Source organism: Plodia interpunctella, chromosome 7, assembly GCF_027563975.2.
Source record: "Plodia interpunctella isolate USDA-ARS_2022_Savannah chromosome 7, ilPloInte3.2, whole genome shotgun sequence".
Lineage (NCBI taxonomy): Eukaryota > Metazoa > Arthropoda > Insecta > Lepidoptera > Pyralidae > Plodia > Plodia interpunctella.
The window spans coordinates 2,141,134-2,158,371 of NC_071300.1; the positions used below are offsets into that span (position 1 = coordinate 2,141,134).

The following is a 17,238-nucleotide window of genomic DNA, read 5'->3' on the forward strand; positions in this document are numbered from 1 at the left end:
CACATTATCATCATCATGAAAGTCAACATAAAAGTTGGCGAACAAGATATAGAAGTAATTTTATGTTAAAGTGAGTAGGGTAACACATGTTAAATCACATTCCTTTTTTAATGATTAACAACCAACTTGTCAATGTCAGCAAACCTACAAGTCAGTACCAGTCAAGTAGGTACCTAGTTAAAAAAAAACTTGCTGGCTTGTTGTTGGTTGCTGTGAAAAAAAGCGCGGGAATTTGGAAGCGACGGCGGTCTTTTTTTCTGGGAAAATTTAAATTTGTGCAAAATCTGTATATATTTGTAAATCTTGTTGTAAATACCTTTCCTTTTGTATATAATTTCGTTATTTATATATTTTCTATAGTCTGTTTTGTATAAAGTGTTGCTGAGGTCGGGGTAAGTTTTTACCTTTCCAGCGATGGGCGGCAAGAAGAGGAAAAAGAAGGAGCAAGAATATGAAACCAATTCGGTAATCCAGAGCTCTGATAGTGACTCAGAATACTCTGACGCGTCAGAGTCGCCACTGGACAAATACAAACCATATAGGGTCGCCGATTATAGTCGTAGATATCCTGAAGATAGTCCAGGGCATGAGCACGTCGTGTTCATAGCTAGCTCGGATGAAAATGTCCCAATAGGTTCCAGAGATATGATGTATTTAAGTAATAGTTTCACTCGGTTTGTAAAAGGGATAAAATATTTAAAAAAAGTCAACAAATATAGAATGGGGGTTGTATTCGATAATCCTAACATGGCTAATTCATTCTTGGACAATGCTACTTTCCATAGAGAACATCGCATCACTGCTTCTATTCCGGCAGCGGTTACAGAAATAACTGGTGTTATAACTAATGTTCCATCAGACTTGTCAAACAAAACAATCTTTAAAGTTCTTTCTACTACAACAAAAAAAATTATTTGTGTTCGTAGAATAATGCGTAAAGTAAAAGAAGGCGAATCTTATAACTTACAACCCACTCAGACCGTGGCGATTACGTTTGCATCTTGTGCGTCTTTACCTGATTATGTTTATTTAAAAATGTGGCGTGTACCTGTTCTGCCATATATTCCACCGATTAAACAATGTTTCCGGTGCCTACGTTATGGCCATCTTGCCAAATTTTGTAAAAATGCAGAACGTTGTTCTATCTGCACTGAAGGCCATAGCTTCAAAAATTGTAATGTTTCTTTAGCGAATGCAGTTTGTATTCATTGCAAAGGCAATCATATAGCCATTTCAGGCACTTGTCCAGTAAAAAAACAAAAAATTATTGAAAATAAAAACAAGATTATTCCACAATCCTATTCTGAAACCTTGAAAAACAATGCCTTTCCATCACTTACTAATCCAAAAAATTCACAAGAATTCCAAAAACTTGTTCTCTCTGACACTAAAATGCTCAGCTTCATCACTGAAGCAATCATAAAGGTGATTACACACAATAAAATCAATAATAACACTACTGTAAATACTAAAACTATTGCAGACACTCTTAAGGATATACTTAAGACAAATTCAGTTTGTTCGGAAAATTCACAGGTATAATAAATATTTGTCAATGGAATGCACAAAGCTTATTAAGTAATAGACTTGACTTCCAGAAATTTTTATATGATCAAAATATACATGTTGCTATTATATCAGAAACGTGGTTAAGACCACACCACAAATTTAATATTAAAGGCTACTCTGTTGTAAGAAATGACTCTGGCAATGACCACAATGGGGTAGCTATTTTAATTCATAACTCTTTTCATTTCTCTAATTTTGCTATTGCATCTGATAACTCAATACAAACTGTGGCAATTTCTCTTCAATTAAATAGTAAATCTGTCACCATAGTTAGTGTTTATTGTCCTAGTATTAGCACCCCTAGATTCTGTAGTAATAAATTGAATAATTTAATTTCTTCTTTACCCAAACCCTTTATTTTTTCAGGAGATTTTAACGCTCATCACCCATATTGGGGTTGTCATTCTACTGATGCTCGTGGTAGGGACATTCTAGATATTATAGATAAAAATAATTTGGTTCTCTTAAACAGCAATGTGCCTACTACAATTGGTTCAAATATTGCTAGACCTAATGGTCTTGATCTCACCATGGTTTCATCGTGTTTAGTATTACAGTGTGATTGGCAGGTCTGTGACAACCCACTTGGAAGTTATCACTTACCTACATTAACAAGGTTGTGTCTAGGACCAAATTCTAATAATATGCTTCATAACTCTTCAAATTTGCTAAAACATGTTAATTTAAAATTGGTTGATTGGAAGACTTATGAAGCACAGGTCAATTTATTGTTGTCTAATTTCAATGTTAATCATGTGGATCCCATCAATTCTTATAATAGTTTTTGTTCTATAATTTCTAGTACTGTTGAAGCTTCAGCTCCCAAAGCTAAACATTCTGTTGCACCCAGCATCAATGCAAGTCGTAGATCTTTGCCATGGTGGAATCACATTTGTTCTCAAGCAGTTGAAAATGTTCATAAAGCTTATATTTTATTTAAAACTTGTCCGTCTACAGAAAATTTTATTAATTTGAAACGTGTTCAGGCTATTAAAAAAGTTATTTTAAGACGCGAAAGACAATTCAGTTGGTTGCAATACTGTTCCTCACTAAATCGTTTATCTTCTATGAGTGAAATTTGGAAGAAAATTAAAAAAATTAACAATTCATACTCTCCTTCCACAAATTTTGTTTCTGAATACAATTGGGTAACTGACTTTCTTCATAAATACACCCCAGATACAGTTGAAAATAATTTTACTGTTCCCTCTATTCACACAACCAATAATTCTTATTTGTTGAAGGACTTTTCTATGCAAGAATTACAATCAGCCCTTAACTCTAGAAAAAATACTTCAACAGGTCTAGATTATTTATCTTACAGAATGTTGAAATTGTTGAATGATTCTAATAAACAAACATTTTTAACAATTTTAAATTTGCTATGGCAGAACTCCTTAATTCCTTCACAATGGAAAATGGATTGTATTATTCCAATTCTAAAACCAGATAAAGCTCCTAATGATCCAGACTCTTATCGTCCTATTACTTTGACCTCATGTGTTGGCAAAATTTTTGAACAGTTATTAAAACAACGTCTTGAATTTTATGTAGAGAGTAACCATTTATTGCCTTATAATCAATTTGGATTTCGCCGTGGTCGATCAGCTCGAGAAAGTCTGTGTCACTTGAATTTGGACATTCAGGAGGCCTTATCAAACAATAAAATTCTGGCTTGTGTCTTCTTTGATGTAGTTGGTGCTTTTAATAATGTTAACTTGCATGTTCTTTCTGCCACTCTAATCAGCTTGGGACTTCCTGTAAAAATTGTAAATTGGATTTTTAATTTTCTTCATGAACGGAAATTATATGTGAAGTTTAATAATAATCTTATAGGACCAAGATATTCATATAAAGGTGTAAGTCAAGGAGGAATCTTGAGTCCTTTGCTGTTTGTGTTGTATATTCATCGCTTAAATATTAATCTAGGTTTGGATGTCAATAATTTACAGTTTGCTGATGACCTGGCTGTATATTGCAAAGGAGATAATATGTCAGACATAAACAGAAAGATGAATTCAGGCCTGGCTGGGTTGAACTCATATTTCACCTATCTCCAGCTGAGCATCAGCAAACAAAAAAGTAAAGTGGTTGTATTTTCAAAAAAATCTATTAAAGTTAGGGATATTTGTATAATGTATGAGGGTAATTTATTGCCTGCTGATTCGTCAATAAAATTTCTGGGAGTCATGTTTCAAAACAATAATAATTTTAATAAATATGTTGATATTATAGCCAACAGGAGTCTTCGAGCTCTTAATATTCTTAAAACATTATCTGCTACTTACTGGGGTTCAGACCCCAAAATTTTATTAATGTTGTATAAATCCCTAGTTAGAAGTCATTTCGAATATGCATATTTTTGTTATGCTAATCAGAAAAGTATAGATAAGCTGGAAAAAATTCAGAATAAAGGTCTTCGTATTATTTTGGGTGCTATGATGTCTACGCCAATTATCTCAATGCAAGTTGAATGTAACATACCTCCTTTAGCCATAAGATTCCGTTATCTTAACTATAAATTTCTGCTCAAAATTTGTTCTTCAACAGGTCACCCCTTAATGCCTAAGTTAGTAAATTCTTCTTCAAACTTAACAGAATGTCTTAAAGAAGCTGTCGAATTCAAACTTCAAAATAATCTTTATGAAAGTGTAATCCTGCCATGCTATTCAGGTTCTTACGAAAGCAAATTTTATCCTATTAAAATTGTTATAGATAAATCTCTTGAATTTAAAGAGGATGTTTACAACAAATTAGAATCATACAGAGGTTACAAGCAAATTTATACAGACGGTTCAAAGAATACGTCAACGTCAGCTGTCTCAATGGCTATTTATGATTTAGAAGCCAAAACGGGTCATGGGTGTAGACTCCCTAATAATGCTTCCATTTATACGACAGAGTCAATTGGAATATTTTCAGCTCTCGAATACATTTCTGAACATTCCTATGATAATTGGATTATTATTACTGATAATATGGGTATTTTAAGTTCGCTTAATAATCCAAAATTTGATTCTACCACCTCATTTATAACACATAAAATAAGAGAAAAGTACTATGATCTCTGTCAGAATCATCATAAGGATATAATATTACTATGGACTCCATCACACATAGGTGTGAAGGGTAACGAAAGTGTAGATTATTTCGCCAAAACTATAGTGCGTTATGGTAACTGCATTGAATTAAAATCTTGCTCACTACCAGCGGGAGATGTTCTATCTTTATTAAAACAAAATATATCACAGCTTTTTGACAAACAATGGAAGGAGACTTGGGAATTGAATTGCAACGGTTTATGGTATGCGGGAATCAATAATAAATTAGGTCGACCTTGGTTTGTAAAAGGAAGAGATTTTGCTGGTAGAAAGTTCTATACTATAGTTTGTCGTCTTCGTCTTGGCCATGGTCGTTTTAATTCTCATCTGTTTCGTCTTAAACTTTTGTCTTCTCCTATATGCAATTATTGCAACATTGCAGATCAAACTTTACATCATTTGTTTTACGAATGTTCCAATTTCTGTTTGCAAAGAATTGTGTTAGTCGACCGCCTAACACAAATTTATAATTATTCTGAAGCAATCCCGCGCTCGCTTCAGGAACTCTTATCCAATCCTGCATGCTTTAAACCTTTATATGAATTTGTAACAAATACTTTTATGGAAATTTGATTGGACTTAAAACAAAAATATTTATATTTTTGGTTATGTTTTATTTGGATTTATTACTAAAGACTAGGCCTTTTAGGCCTCAATTTTTGATGTACACTACAGACTTGGCTTATGCCTTCTTCTTCAGTGGATATTAGCCACTCTTATTTATATATAAATATTCAATACAAAAGACTTGGCTGTATGGGCTAGTACTCTTTGCCTCCTCAATAAAACGAGGGAATAAACCAAAAAAAAAAAAAATGTTGGTTGCTGTGGTTGTATATTTAGGTGTTATTTTTTAGATTTTTTAAAATGTTATTATTGTATTGAGTAGACAATAATAAAATCTTCTATAAATCAATATTTTAAGTTATATTACCTTATTCTGTAGGTGATGCTATAAATATATCCATTGATGTGAACATTGGCGGCAGCAAACAAACATGCAGGAATCTCAAAAATCGGCAGAAAATGCCGAAAAAACTAAACAAAAAGCTTCATCAGAATCTCAGGGAAATTGTTACTGGTGAGTTTTAGACCAAAACGTGTAAAACCTGGACTCTTTCATTCTGGATCAATGTGCTTATACGTTTTTTGTTTTTAGCGGCAAAGATCGAAATCTTAATATAGCAGAGTTGTTATGTGCTTCTTGCAACAGATGGTTCCACGAATCTTGTATTGGATACCAGTTGGGCAAGCTAGTGCCGTTCATGACTAACTACCTGTTTATTTGCAAGAATTGTTCTCCGACTGGTTTGGAGACCTTCAAGAAGAACCAAGCTCGTAAGTAACCTTAACTTTTGTTTATGTTACTTTATCAACAATAGAAAAATGAGAACAAATATATATTGCTGATGTTTTTTATGACAATCACAAGACCGTAATGGTCTAAAAACACTATATTCAGATAATAATTTCATCTAAATCATTTATTTGTATATATGGAGATTATTATGGAATTTGTGATACAAATATCATTTGTCCTCAGCATTTCCGCAAATGTGCCTCACAGCCATTGCTAACCTGCGGCAGGAGAGTGCCAAAGAAGGCCGGAATCGGATGATATTCAGTAAGGATCGGGAGATTATTCCATACATTGACCAGTATTGGGAGGCTATGACCACCATGCCAAGAAGGTAAATGTTTTTAAGTAATGAACACATTTTCCCAGTTTAAACATCTGATCTGTGGAAATGTCACTATTTAAGTCTAAAAATAATTCATATTTTTCATATTTGAACATTTCAAATATGAAAAATTAAAATTTTTGATTAAATAAATTATGTGTAATAAACATCTATGAATAACAGTATGAGTTATACAACTTACTGAACTTATGTAATTGCAAATAGTGTGTTATTGTTGTTATTACTGGCAGGTGAAAATAAACTCTTTAACTTTAAAAAAATAATATTTCTTTAATTGGCCAATAGTAAATTATATTTTATTTCAAGAAAAAGTATTTTCTCTTTAAGAATTTTATTTTTTCTTTATGAACTTGTCACAAAAAGTAAAACTGTCATTTCTAATTTTTCACTGAGTAAGTACATTGGTAAGTTTGTGTCATGGATTTAGTTTGTTCCATGGTTTGTGTAATTTATTTCATATACCTAGATGGTACCAACCATTCATACAGCATAATATTTCTTGGCTTTTTTTTATAGTCTTTGTCATCCTCAGTTCTTAGATCATTGGTTCAATCTCCTTGATGACAGAGAAAGTCTAGCTATTTACAAATACTTCTTTGTCTTCTGAAATTTGAACACATATAAAGATACTCCTTGGTTTTAATGGTGAGCGTAATACAGACAGAGAGAGGTATGATGTTGCAAAGATAGAATTGAACAAAATCAATTTCTCTTATGAGGTTGCTGTCAACTATGGCTTAGTCACACATTTTTTAAGCTTCACCAAGAAATTGCTTTTTTTCTGTGTATTCTGCGTTCAATATGTGAAGTGTGTCCTCCACAAAGACTAAGAAATTACATAAATATATAAAAATGTATATGCTTGCCTTCATTGCTGGTTCGGGAGCAAAATAATGATATGATAAAATAATGTAGTTTATATTTTAAGTTTTTTGTGTACATAAATTGATAATAAATAAATATCGCGATAAAATATACAATGTGTCAGCTGCATCTCCTCCAGATATTGCCTAATGGATTGTAAAGTCAATCGAGGGGAAGTGTTACAAACTGGAGATTCTTCACACAGGCAATGAGCTAGCAACCTCTCAACATTATACACTGCTTAGAATTTCGCAAGCCCTGGATGAGATACTGTATCAGTATACGTATCAGATTTTTTAATGACCTGAATGTTTTTAGAGTGACCCAGTCGTGGTACGCGACGGTCCAGCGCGCTCTAGTGAAGGACATACAAGTTCTGTTCACGTACGAGGACGACGCCGCAGACGGCCCCATGTTCGGGCTGTACAACACTGAGCTCACCTCGATAAAGCCCAACTACGAAGCCATGATCAAGCAAGGCCAGTTGAAGGTCACTGACATGGGAATTGCTACAAGTAAGTTTTATTCAAACATTATCTATATATTACCTCCTTTAGGTATACATGAACCTTCTTAGGATACATGAAACCTCGTCGGGTATTGTGTAAGCAATGCTGTAGACAATTAGCAACCCACCCTGGTTTCGCTCGGGTAAAACTATAATTTAAAAAGTAGCCTATGTCGCTCCTGAAGGTTTCGTCTATCTCTGTGCCAATATTAATCAAAATAGGTCCAGTAGTTTTTGAATTTATTCATTACAAACAAAAAAAACCTAAATACAAATCTTTTATCTTTATAATATTAGTATGGATTATACAATAATTATACATATAACATTGGTTTTATGATGTTTTTGTGGACACACAGTGGAACAATATACAGTACTTATATGTCCCTGTGATGGGAAATGCGTGGATCTCCCTAAAAATTTTGAATAGACCCCTTTATAAAAAAATAAAAATAAGGGATGCTCATGCTGTAACTAAAAATGTTTTTCGTGAAAATTATACATGTTGGGTTTCTATATATAGTTGTTTAATTAATATTTGACTAGAGGCGCGTCCCGGCTTCGCTCGGTTAAAACCATAACAAAATACACCTATACTTTCCTTAGGAATCACACTATCTATTGGTGAAAACCGTACAAAAATCCGTCCGGACAGAGGCAACAGGGGAATACTTCTTTTTATAATATTGAATCATACATTGATGCTCCTAAACCATTTTAACCTAAGTCAATCCTTGGAAAGATATAGACACTAACAAATTAGTAAAATATGTGTTCCTATAGCAATAACTTAACAATAATAGAGCCCGACTCGCACTTGGCTACTATTTTATATTTTGATATTTCTGGAATTTTCGACAGATTTAGTCTATATTATGTGTATGTATATGCACTCTTATCATAATTAAAATTGATCTGACCACATTTTGACATTTTATTATAATTTTTATGTTTACCGCCGATATCTATATTACTAAGACTTGTAAGTAAATAAATAAATAAATAAATAAATAAATAAATAAATATATTAGGACAAACCACACAGATTGAGCTAGCCCCAAAGTAAGTTCGAAACTTGTGTTATGGGATGCTAACTCAACGGTACTATATTTTATAACAAATACATATATAGATAAACATCCAAGACCCGGGCCAATCAGAAAAAGATCGTTTTCCATCATGACCCGACCGGGGATCGAACCCGGGACCTCTCGGTTCAGTGGCAAGAACTTTACCACTGCGCCACCGAGGTCGTCAGTAAGTAAAACATAATCTAAAGATCTTAAACTTAGTAGACACATCCGCACAGCAATGGAAGCAAGCCAAGTTATATACTCCGCGCAGGATACCGTATAGACAGTCATACGTACAATACAATGTCATTGTTTCTCTATACGTGTGTTTGTAAACACACTTCGGTCACGCACACCGCCGCATATACCTAATGTGTCGTTCATACCACGATAAGAAGCATATAGTCATCGGACTAACTCTATTCCTCACATATTATTGATTTTAGATTCAAATTCATCACCTTGAACCGATGGCTGGTAAGATTTTCTATTACGTACTTTATCGTCAGTTATTATTCGGAGCACTCGGCCGATACGTCTTACTATCTTATCAGTGCAATGTTTGACAGTCATTTGGTTCAGTATTGGTCGCCCTAATCGTCATGGATAGTAAGTTTTTATAATATTGTATGTCGTAGTTAGTTTATTGTAGACGTAAGCCTGTTTGATTTGCATCCAATCTGTATTACCAAGGTCTTAAACAAACCTAACATTGAACTCTCACGGGGAATAATACGCGTGGAACGTATATTAACAGTATTATTTTCCTTCTGTGTGTACACAACATGAGATTCAAGGGAATTTAGTAACTATATTTGTGTGCCATAAAGGTGATTATGTGTTTTCCTTTGTATCCTTTCGCTCGACATCCTTTCATTTATTACCTTTTGTAAGTCAAACGTCGCAAATCGTGTTTTCCATACATGACGTGCTAATTTCAGCCTCGAGACGGCCCGTTATTTTCTGTGTTTACATTGAAAGTGGTGACGTAATATGCTCTTCATAGCGCAGAAACAGTTAATCGATATAAGTTTTTAAGCTTTAGGTAAGGTTTGACTTGCATTTAAAAATATATGGAAATAGGGCCGGAAAAGATGTCGCATAGTGAATTACGTCTTTAGCCCAGAATTTACGTAGAATTTTGTAAGTGTCCTTTAGCGTGAAAAAGTGTAAAATTTCCTCAGAAATAGTTATATTCTTCTACAGCCAATGGTCGTTCAATGCTGAATGTAGGCCTCTAGCAATGCACGCCATTCTCTTAGATCTTGTGCTTTCCTCATCCATCTCCCATCTACTAATCTCGCCCAGTCGTCCGTTCACCTGGTAAGTTACCTGGTAGTTTACCCACATTACGGCAACCAATTCTGGGGCGCCATTCCATATTATAGTAGGTATATTATAATATACATAGGTGCTCTAACTTCAGGGCTTAACGTTTATAGAAGTATCGATTCGCCTATTTCCACGATACGATTGGCTGTAATCGATATTAATGTCTATTATTAAGTAATTTTTAAACTTGCAACTTGTGTTAACATGAAGTGAAAATGGAAAATGGTTTGAGATAAAAAAGTATATATTCTTCATGTTATTTCTCACATCCATATACACATTATCTGATTACCATCTTCAAGATAAAATTAAATGACTATAATGTTTCTGTGAATAGCTCTTCTTGCTTACCTGATTGGTCTACATTAGCGTTGCAGAACTATCGATAGTCTATCGAAACGCTATCGTTAGTTGACTATCGAGCGGCAACACTATTCTACATTGAGTAGGCAAATAACAATATCCTAATAATAATTTAAGTATGTAAAGTGAATGAAGCAGTGGTGGTGTAATGGTTAAGACGCCCGCCTGTGGATCGAAAGGTCCCAGGTTCGAATCCTACTCGTGCCACATGAGTTTGTATACCAATCTGACTCATGTATAGTAGTTTTCATCGTCCACCACTTGCTTCCGGCGAAGGAAAACATCGTGAGGAAACCTGCACACTGATTGATTCTTATTAACTTGTGTGCGAAATGGAGAAGGCAATGGCAAACCACTCCATTAATAACGCCATGAAAGTTGTTGTGTGTGTTTCATTCCAGGTAAATGACCACGACCCTCAGCCATGAGGAATACGACTATGAAGAAATAATAATTTATTGGAATTTATGGACATCAACCATTAATGTGCCAATATTGAGAGCTATGGCCTTAGTGTTAAGTTACAATTTTAGACACATCAGGAATTACTGTAAGACTAAGAACCCACGTATGCAATATTGAAGCGTAGAAAAAGAAATTAATGTGTAAGACCGTGCTGTTAACCATTGAGGAAAGTTATAAAGTCCGTCTCGAATTAGACATGTTTTTTTTTTTTCTTGTACGTTTGTTCAACCTCTATGCTATGCTACTTGACCACACACACACTATATACATTACGATTATACAAATTACGGTGTGCGAATGCCAAAGATTATCATCTATGTATTCATCTTTTCTATAAATATTTTAACTATTTTATTATATAGATCTGACAACAACGACGTACGTGAAAAGTAAGAAAGCGGTCCCTGGGCCCCTAAGTTCAACGGCTGAGCAAGAAACCACGAAATCGCTCATGTGAGCGTCTAGCCCGGAAAAAACAACTTCTGTAACTTTAACTGTTTCGATTATAATATTAATAAAGCATTTTCTTTTCCAGTACCTCTAGCAGGCAACGTAAAGGGCCGGCAAGGGAAACGCCGGCCCGCCGTGGGAGGCGCGGCGGACACGGGTGCTCCGCTTGGCAAGAAAGGCAGGGGGAACGAACTCGGAGCCCTGAAGCTGCCCTCACATGGTTACCCTACAGAACACCCGTTCAATAAGGACGGGTATCGGTATATTTTGGCTGAGCCGGATCCCCATGCACCCTTTAGACAGGTGAGTTGATTTTTAGGGTTCCATGCCTCAAAGGGACAGTTTTTTTTTAATGTCATGTTTGTCACAATCTTTTATTGTAGTCAGAAAGATCTTGTTTCATTCAACGCGTGACAAATCAAAGAATTCACGTCCGTGTAGTAAACCGTTGGCGAGTTTTCTCTTCCGTTCCTGGGTTCACTGTCAGATCATACTTAGCATAATAGTTAAGGTCAAAAAGTAGCCTATCACACCTAGTAGCCAGTCACTCTGCAGCTCCAACTATCTTACCAAATATCACCTCAGTTCAATGCTTCGTTTGGACGTGAATCAAGGACAAACAAACAAAGAAACACACTTTCCCATTTCATACTTACATTACATTAGTATACAGTATTACATTAATAATAATGCAATTAAAAAAAAAAACAATTATAGAACACCAGAAAATGCTCATCAGAAAAATAACTTTTGCTATTTTTTATTATTTATCCTAACAACGCAGAATTATTTAGCGGCGACAATCATGTGTGTTACCCTAAAAATTCTATTATTTTCAACATTTTTTTAAACGCTAGGAATTTGACGAGAGCAACGAATGGAGCGGCAAACCAATCCCGGGTTGGTTGTACCGTTCTCTGTGTCCCGGCGGCGTGTTGTTGGCACTCCACGATCGCGCGCCGCAGCTGAAGATAGCCGAGGATCGTTTAGCTGTCACTGGGGACAAGGGTTACTGCATGGTGCGAGCCACGCATGGTGAGTTCCTATTCGTTCATTCGAATTTTTTTTTTTTCGTTGGAGTTCTTTCCATCTCTTTCTATCTTCACCCATCGTTTTGACCTCCTTTATCTGGTCCAAATAAGCCATTCTTGGATTTCCTCTTTTAATTTATTTTCTATTGCGTGAGTTACTAAGGAAAATTATATATCTATTTATAATAAACTTATACAGGTATATGTAGATGGTTTTTGGTTATACTGAGTGTAGCACAATAAGCTTTGTAGCATGTGAAGTAAAATGCATGGCCAAAATAAATTAAAATGGTCAATCATATTTCGAAGCCATTTTAAACTGACAATAGTATGTTAAGGTTCGATAAAACATTGTAAATCGACGCGATCAAAAGACATGTCCGTTGTGTTGTACTTTGGGGCTAACTCAATCTGGGTGATGTGGTTATTGAATTTAGTCTGACGATGTCGTGTCCCGTACTGTCAGGCGTATCTCGGGGAGCGTGGTACTGGGAGGCGAGCGTGGAGGAGGTGCCGGAGGGCGCGGCGGCGCGACTGGGCTGGGGCCGCCGCTACACCAACCTGCAGGCGCCGCTCGGCTACGACAAGTTCGGCTACTCGTACCGCAGCCGCAAGGGCACTAGGTAACACGCTCGTCTGTCATCTAACATGCCTACAGTGCACGCTTGTCTTATGAAAATATACCTAGCGTGTTCGCTCGTCGTATGAAAATATGCCTAGTGCGTAGAAGACTCTTGATATATGAAGACATGCCTAGTGTGTTTTGAAACATTTTTTATATTGCTGGCATGCAGCCTGGGATGGGATGGGATGGGATGGCCTGGTCACCGTAGCTTATTTCAACGCCAGTTATTGCTCAATCAAATTATGTTATACTTTAACAAATTTAATTATTGTGCATTAAGTTAACGATAAATAAATGTGCAGGTTTCACGAGTCACGCGGCAAGCACTACAGCTCTGGGTACGGCGAGGGCGACACTATCGGCTTCCTCATCGTGTTGCCCGACAGCGCCTCCACTAAGTTCACGCCCAACACTTACAAGGATCGAGTAAGTTATCTTATGATTTTCGTTTTCGTTACAGTGCACGAGACTGACTACTACAAATCTCAATTGTTTTTTACAGCCTCTAGTCAAATTCAAGAGTCACTTGTACTACGAAGACAAGGACAACATCCAAGAATCTCTGAGCAATCTCAAACCGCTGCCGGGCAGCAAGATATACTTCTTCAAGAACGGAGAGTGCCAGGGCGAGGCCTTCACGGACATATACCAGGGATGTTACTACCCGTCCGTGTCGCTACATAAGAATATCACTATCAGTGTCAACTTTGGACCCAACTTTAAGTATGCCCCATCTACGGAGTTCAAGTATAGACCGGTGAGTCTTATATGCTTTGTACACAAAAATAGTATGAATCATAATAAAAAGGTAGCTAATTCACCTCTTTTTGCTTTGTTTGCCTGAAGTTATTAATCAACCCATATGTTTGTCACATCTAGTTTTCCCCGATACTAGTGAACGATAAACTCTAAGGGTAACCTTTACAGTGTCCTTATTAGCAAAAAGAGAGCTGACAGCGAACAGTTCCCGATTTGTTTTCAATGTAAATTATGTCTACAGACAGAGCACGCCTTAAAGCTCATTTTTGAGTGAATGTTATCTTGCCGGGTAGAGGCTAATAAAGTGATATTTATTCTTTTGCAGATGTCAGAAAAGGCAGAAGAAGCGATATGTGAGCAGACCATGGCAGATCTGCTGTACCTCACAGAGAACGAGGGCAAGCTGCGATTGGACAACTTCAACCTCTGATATTAACACTGTCCGGGGCACAAATGTGACTGACCGGAGAGTGTTGTTGGTGTGTTGGTTTTTGGTATTACCGTTGCAATGTGAAATATAATGGCGGCTACACATTGACGACGAACTCGGAAAGACGCGAGAGGATTATGTAGTTTATATGAAAAACCAGCAATCTCGATAATGTATAGCCGGCATAACACTGTCCTACACAATGTGTTATGTCATGTCTTAGTAATAACCCGTGACAACGCCTTTACATGAACATTTAAAAGTTATAACAGTATGATTTCTGAAGACAATTCTCAAGAGTGATAATACTTGACTCAAAATTGTGATTTTTGGACTTGCAACAGTATTCATTGGATGTGCGATATAAGATTGTGAGATAGTAAAAAATGTTTTTTTTTTTTCATTACAGCCGTTTTAATGGCATGGCCTTAAAGCCTCTTAAAGTTTTTAACCATATCGTTAGCAATCAGGCAAAGGTTATTTTTTAAACTTCAAAAGTACAATCAACCATTGAGTTAAGTATATTGTGTTATGCAATGTTGTTTGCAAAACTAAAAGCTATCTTTTCTAGAATTTGCAATCACCTGTTGTGAAATGAGAAGAAAATGGCTTTAAATGTTAATACATGTTTAATAAGTGAATTTGTATGTGTTATCTATGTACGTATCATACAATTTGTATTGAAATGTGGTTTGCACCATCAATCTTGACGTTAACCAAGTACGCCGTTTTGTTTAAATGTCAGCGCATGTTAAAGTCAACGTCAAATTTGACTGGTGCAACTCATCCGAAATCTACAGGCAAAAAATGTAACACATTTATAAACAATTGTTTACTTATTTTTGTTACGACCTATCTATGAAGATAAACATTATATTTGCATTATTGCCGAAAAGGATGGCGTTTGTAACAGACCTATTCACAGCAGTGTGAAAAAGAAGACTATGATGGTTATTAGCGAGTCTGAAACGGTTCTCCGACAATTGCTTCCTCTACGAACGTTTCGTCGACAGAATGTTTCGACATCGGGCGTTTGAACGACAAGAAGCATTCATACAGGAGACATTTTGATTCTCCTCTATTCTGTCGGCGAATCGTTTGTAGATGAATGGTTATCAGACTAGAGGTGAATATGGTCAGGTGACAGATCTCCTGAAACGGTTCTGCGACAATTGCAATTGACACAATGACGCGACGCAAAAATTGCTTAATCTAGTGCTATATGTATTAAATTTAAGCCCAAAAGTGGGTCTATATTTGTAACACGTCAAGTGTATTGTTGTAATTATGCCCATGGTTGAATTATATTTAAGAACAAATTATGTGTAATAGTGTGTATAAGTGGTATTATAAATTATACTGTATTGTGTATAAGTAGTATAATAAATTATACAATACTAATATAGTTGATGTATAATTTTTAGTATGTTTTATTATTCCATATAATTTCTTGCACTGTCTACTATCCCAGAAAAAATGGTATCTGAACTCTTGCAGGACGAAGAGTTTTTTTCACCTACATACCTATAAAACTTCAACTCTCATATTGTTTCATTACTAGTCTGTTGTGTACTCAGACTTTATGGCAAAGGAAAGTGATCACATCACAAAGCCTGTCATGATAAGCTTCATGGTAAATGTGGGCACAGCATAATAAACATATAAGACGTAAGTGGTAGCAACTATATATTCAATAAATAAAAAACCTACATATACATCAGTCCAATTTCAGAGTACTTAATCCTTCATTTACCAAAACCACCTCTGCAGTTAGGGCTGCTCTCCACAACCTTATCACTGATTTCCCATTGCTGGGGTGTTTTGGCCACTATTGAGAGAGCATGGACCCCGTTTTGAAGCTCTTCTTTCAGTGTGTCATTTACTAGGCGATGCCTCTGTAATAGATGAAGATTTTTAAAAGAATTGCCATTTATCTGGGGGCACGGCAGTGCCCTTGCATAAGATGCACGTCAATCATGTCAGCAAGTTTGGTGTAAATATCTTCATATGAATTATCTACACTAATATTTTATTTATTTATAAATGTATCACAAGCACTTATTATAAATGGTACAAAGTTCAGAACTACTGAATTAATATCCAGTTTACTTGTAGCTACATTATTCCTAAATGATACTTTTATTCCTATATATTTCTATGGAGAAGGAATTTCTAGGAATAAAATAAAGTAAACATTGATTCCCAGGGATTGTTTATGGGCTGACTGTATTGATAAAAAAAGTCGGAAATAAGGTGGTTGACCTAATGATGTGGTGGTTATCTGTGAAAGCCAATGATACTATAGTTGATAGAATAATTACCTTGATAATGGGTAACCCGTCAAACTTATCGGACACCACGACAACTTTAAAATGCGTTTCAGCTCCTTTCGGCACATTGTGCATGTATGATTCATTTATCACATCGACATAACTGGCGGCTAAATTAGACTGTAGTTTATTTCTAATAGTGCCTTCCACAGGTCCACCTGTGGCAGCACTCATTCTTCTTATTGATGAATATCCTGTTGTGATTTAATGACATTAGTTAGAGCGGTAGTAAATAATTGAAAGTGCAAATTCATAAAGATGGTCATTCAGGTTACTATTCACCTGTACGCAATATTTTACTCATAGAAATGCTCACGCGGACTATTTTTGTGATCATTAAAACTGAAAATGCTAACCGAACGAATCGTTGTTACAATAATATTTTTATCAAAACAACACCAAGCTGAAAAGAACAAGAGATGAAAAAAAAATCACTTGTCAATTTTTTTGTTGTAACATTGAGTTGACATTAATTTGTGTGTGTGACATTTTTTTTTTGTTTATTCCCTCGTTTTATTGAGGAGGCAAAGGGTACTAGCCCATACAGCCAAGTCTTTTGTATTGAATATCTATATGTGTGTGTGAGACAGTGAAGTGACTGTTGTTTTTTTCTTGTTTGGCAATGGTAATTTCTC

General features: G+C 35.6%; 2 protein-coding genes and 1 long non-coding RNA gene across 7 annotated transcripts; 1 reads left to right on the forward strand and 2 right to left on the reverse strand.

The window, feature by feature from the left end:
• Positions 1–152: 152 nt before the first annotated feature.
• Positions 153–15,696, forward strand: ash2 (absent, small, or homeotic discs 2). Of its 4 annotated transcripts, XM_053747397.1 has the most exons (12): positions 153–201; positions 5,487–5,513; positions 5,617–5,751; positions 5,830–6,008; positions 6,214–6,361; positions 7,556–7,752; positions 11,514–11,731; positions 12,286–12,463; positions 12,926–13,082; positions 13,387–13,510; positions 13,587–13,841; positions 14,169–15,696. In XM_053747397.1, exons 3-12 carry the CDS (start codon positions 5,669–5,671, stop codon positions 14,271–14,273), a joined length of 1,644 nt encoding a protein of 547 aa, XP_053603372.1. In that variant the 5' UTR covers positions 153–201; positions 5,487–5,513; positions 5,617–5,668; the 3' UTR covers positions 14,274–15,696. The 4 variants fall into 4 exon arrangements, with proteins under 4 accessions (XP_053603372.1, XP_053603371.1, XP_053603373.1 ...); XM_053747396.1 differs by lacking the exon at positions 153–201 and having other exon boundaries at positions 5,493–5,751; XM_053747398.1 differs by lacking the exons at positions 153–201; positions 5,487–5,513; positions 5,617–5,751; ... (1 more) ...; positions 6,214–6,361; positions 7,556–7,752 and adding an exon at positions 9,136–9,295.
• LOC135309746 (uncharacterized) lies at positions 3,109–4,437 on the reverse strand. Its single transcript, XR_010369932.1, has 2 exons — positions 4,054–4,437; positions 3,109–3,327 (listed from the first exon to the last, which is right to left on the reverse strand). It is a non-coding gene; the product is annotated as an uncharacterized LOC135309746 (long non-coding RNA).
• Positions 15,697–15,942: 246 nt separating the features above from the next.
• LOC128671155 (uncharacterized protein) lies at positions 15,943–17,105 on the reverse strand. Of its 2 annotated transcripts, none has more exons than XM_053747405.2 (3): positions 16,960–17,105; positions 16,595–16,797; positions 15,943–16,168 (listed from the first exon to the last, which is right to left on the reverse strand). In XM_053747405.2, exons 2-3 carry the CDS (start codon positions 16,775–16,777, stop codon positions 16,019–16,021), a joined length of 333 nt encoding a protein of 110 aa, XP_053603380.1. In that variant the 5' UTR covers positions 16,778–16,797; positions 16,960–17,105; the 3' UTR covers positions 15,943–16,018. The 2 variants fall into 2 exon arrangements, with proteins under 2 accessions (XP_053603380.1, XP_053603379.1); XM_053747404.2 differs by having other exon boundaries at positions 16,886–17,054.
• Between the last annotated feature and the right edge of the window lie 133 nt (positions 17,106–17,238).

Excerpts from the sequence above, each read along its gene's own strand:
- ash2 (XM_053747397.1), top strand. The coding sequence starts at position 5,669 with ATGCAGGAATCTCAAAAATCGGCAGAAAATGCCGAAAAAACTAAACAA. Across the intron at positions 11,732-12,285 it reads CCCATGCACCCTTTAGACAG|GAATTTGACGAGAGCAACGA; the intron begins GTGAGTTGATTT and ends TTTAAACGCTAG. Across the intron at positions 12,464-12,925 it reads CATGGTGCGAGCCACGCATG|GCGTATCTCGGGGAGCGTGG; the intron begins GTGAGTTCCTAT and ends CCGTACTGTCAG.
- LOC128671155 (XM_053747404.2), bottom strand. The coding sequence starts at position 16,940 with ATGATCACAAAAATAGTCCGCGTGAGCATTTCTATGAGTAAAATATTG. Across the intron at positions 16,798-16,885 it reads GAGTAAAATATTGCGTACAG|GATATTCATCAATAAGAAGA; the intron begins GTGAATAGTAAC and ends AAATCACAACAG. Across the intron at positions 16,169-16,594 it reads ACGGGTTACCCATTATCAAG|AGGCATCGCCTAGTAAATGA; the intron begins GTAATTATTCTA and ends CATCTATTACAG.